This window comes from Octopus bimaculoides, chromosome 7, assembly GCF_001194135.2.
Source record: "Octopus bimaculoides isolate UCB-OBI-ISO-001 chromosome 7, ASM119413v2, whole genome shotgun sequence".
NCBI lineage: Eukaryota > Metazoa > Mollusca > Cephalopoda > Octopoda > Octopodidae > Octopus > Octopus bimaculoides.
In genome coordinates, this window is record NC_068987.1 from 6951677 (window position 1) to 6955162 (window position 3486).

The window sequence follows — 3486 nt, forward strand, 5'->3', positions numbered from 1 at the left end:
TTGAGTAAACGTAAGCAACGTTTTGAACCATGAAGAATTTGTACCGAATTCTAGCAGAGTTGTGAATTTGTTTTAACATTTTTTTGAAATTGTCTAATAATACAGACATGGTTGTGTGTGCCTTTTGCACTACTATTCTCATGGTTGTATGTTTTATAGTGCTTCAATTTTATTAGATCAGATGTCTCACACAAGCAAGTCTGACCTGTCAGATTTTACAACACATTTGCCATTTTTTTTATGTCGTTAAAAGTAGGCATAGTCACCAACTCAGCCTAAACCTAGAGGAACATCGAGTATGTGACAGCTGAAGAGAAGCTGTACCTGCAGACTGTTAGTCTTAGGTTTCATTTGAATAGACTAGATCAAAGCCAACTGATCTTTGTTTGCTCAAATAGGACATTGTAATGCCCAGTCCTGAGATCGAACCCACAACCTAATGTTAACCAGTAAGCTACGTAACTTGCAATCCATTATGTTAGAAAATTATATATATCCTGATGATTGATAATCTTTATATGTGTAATCGCCTGCCAGGATTTGTGTTCAATAATTAAAATTAGTGTGAATCTTCGTTTATTTTTCTATAACATGTACGTACCCTGTTAACTGATGCGTGACATATATATTAAGTTGTAATAAGATATCACAGCGTGCTTTCCGTTCTCCCTCTTACATCTTTGTTTCAATCATGCCATTGCTATGCACACATTGTTAGTATCAGTATTTCAGCTGACATACTTTTTATGGTATTTCTTATTTTCCATAGCATTTTTATTAAAAATTCAACCTGAAATTGCTTGCATATATGTAAAAAACATACCGAACATTTGTCTGGCATAAAGAGGTGTGCTACGAATAGTGTTTGTGCAACAGAAATATAGATATTAACAATGATTTATCTACTTTCCCATTTTTTTGTCTGTGCTTTACTGTTTTTAAGCATTCTATATTTGGCTTTACATATATTTACAGACGTTATTAAAAATGATATGTTTCGGCACAAGATTTTTTAAAGGAAAATTGGAGGTAAGTTAGCCATCAGATGAATTCCTTACTTTTCTTTTAAATCGTATGCGCATGTATAAGTCTTATATGTCTGAAAGAATGAATTGGATATTTCTTAGAGATGACAAGGAATTTGTAAATGTGATACAACAAATAACATTATCTCTAGGTAAACCAAGCAGAAATACTGGCTAAAGGTAATGGGACAATTGTAAACATGCTAATAGAATAAGTTTATTCACAAATAATGATACAACAAACTTTAAGAAATATATTCATTTGAGCAAGAATACTTATGGGAGGGTGATGGAGATAGAATCCTCATGCACCTTTTCCATAGGGTTCTATCTGAAGCAACTGTTATTACATATTGAGGATAGATTCCCTAGAGTGATGATCTGAGGCTATAAATATTAGCCAGCCATCTCATTTTCGGACTGTCTGTCTATAGGTTTCGTACTGGTTGGCTGTGTGTGAAACCCTGTCTTTCAGTTTTTTACTACGACATTCTTATCACGTGTCTGTAGTATCTGGTTGAAGTAGCGGCGCAAGAATATAAAGTTAAGCCGTTATAACGTATCACAAGAATTTAATATGGAGTCAAAAGTCAAATGGACAATAAGGTTAAAATGAAGTTACTGGATCAAGATCTACTGAAAGCTGTATTGTAAGGGCTTTAGAAAAAAATTCTTGTACTAAGATATCTTATTGAAATGAGGTAAGCATGTGAAGAATATTTACCGACTTACCAATAAAACTACTGCCCAACAGTATTTATTGACTATTTATCCATTCCTGAAATGTATTTATAGATAAATGGTCCCTTACAGAACAGTGGAAATACGTTAAAAAAAACCGCTCCAATGAAAAGGGTTTACGATGAATGCTTTGGGTTAGAGAGGTGAATGTCGAGGAAATATCTCAGACAGGTGAAAAATGTTATTGATTCCATTAAAGAAATTTAATCGAATCTTCGAAGTAAAATAGTGATAGAAATAGTAAGAACGGAAGCTTAACGTATGAAAAGAAAAAGGAAAATTTAAGATCAGATATTTAACAAGTTACTTAAGATGTCATAAATGATGAAGATCTTTGGAAAATATATACAAATTTCAAGAAGCTTAAAAATATATGAGAAAATAAAATATAAATTAAGGATGATCGACATAATGTCATAAAAGGTAAAATGTTACCTGGAAAGTACAATCTTATGACAGTGTGAGAAAGGAGTGAATTAGGAAGGGAAAGAAAAGGTGAAAAAGAAATTGAAGAACTTGTATTTAATAAAAGTTATGAAATATACATAGATTAGAATAAAACAAACGAGGGAAAGATGAAATAAAAATATAGCGGGACAATGTTTTAAGGATGGGAAAAAAAGAGCGAAAATAAAACAAGAGAAAGAAGAGGAGAAAAATTTTGAGAGAAATATAATGCAACAAAGATGTGATCAGCAACTCAATTTCTTTGTAAACCACGCTTATCAAAAGGATGTTAGCAGTTACAGAGAGAATACCAATGCGTTGCCGTAAACATTTCTATATGTTTATCTATGCACTGTTATATTTTGTAAAGGAACATAAAAGAATTAAACAAGAGTTGAATATTAAGGAACTCTGGATGAACATGAAAATATACACACACACACACACACACACTCTCATTCACTAACACTCACATATATATATATATATATAAATAGAGAGAGAGAGAAAGAGGGGGAGATAAGCGAGAGAGAGAGAGAGAGATGAGAGAGAGACATTTGAGGGAGAGAGAAAGAAATAATGTAATATTAATTTGTGTGTATATTATCATTCTTAAAACAAACAACTGGTTTTTCTTCATATCTAAAATGTCATTATATATTTCTTTATATTTTCTGCAGGTATTTGATGCCGCTATCCTGATAGTTTCCTTCATTGTAGATCTTATATTCGTAAATGGCCTTCCAAGATATAAGATAGAGGAGTTTGTCTTCATTCTAGCCTTCCTGTTACCCTGGAGAGTTATTCGTGTAGTGAACAGTAAGTTTATTTTTTATTTCATTTATTAATCTGTGGTTTATAGAGGCAAACAGAATATTAAATGATATGAAATACATACTTCAAAATTATTTCCTAAATCTTTTACAAATACCAGAAATATAAGATTGCTATACATAAGAAAAAAACAGTACGAGTGCATGATCTTAAAGAACAGAACTTATTTATGATTATTTCCATGCATCGCTTCACAAAATGAAAAAAAAATAATACAATGAATACATTTTCTTTTAATTTTTCAGGTCTTGTAGTAGCTGTCAAAGATCACGAACACTTTCGCCTCAAACTAGTGTACAGTCGTAAAAAGAAAATTTTAGCCGTATTAAAACAAAAAGAATTAAAATTAGATTTATTCCAAGTAAGTTGATAAATGTTAACTTCCTTTAAATGGCGCAGTTCACTCCCAATCCTGTATTTCGGCATATATATATATATA

The 3486-nt window shown here is 31.6% G+C and overlaps 1 protein-coding gene across 6 annotated transcripts in view; it reads left to right on the forward strand.

Moving 5' to 3' along the window:
* The window catches only part of LOC106869300 (uncharacterized), a 280230-nt gene that overhangs the window by 211853 nt on the left and 64891 nt on the right, over positions 1 to 3486 (forward strand). For all 6 annotated transcript variants that reach the window (XM_014914977.2, XM_014914976.2, XM_052969190.1 and 3 more), the window contains 3 exons: positions 976 to 1029; positions 2894 to 3032; positions 3293 to 3408. In XM_014914977.2, coding sequence (XP_014770463.1) covers positions 976 to 1029; positions 2894 to 3032; positions 3293 to 3408 — 309 coding nt within the window. The remainder of the gene's footprint in view (positions 1 to 975; positions 1030 to 2893; positions 3033 to 3292; positions 3409 to 3486) is intronic.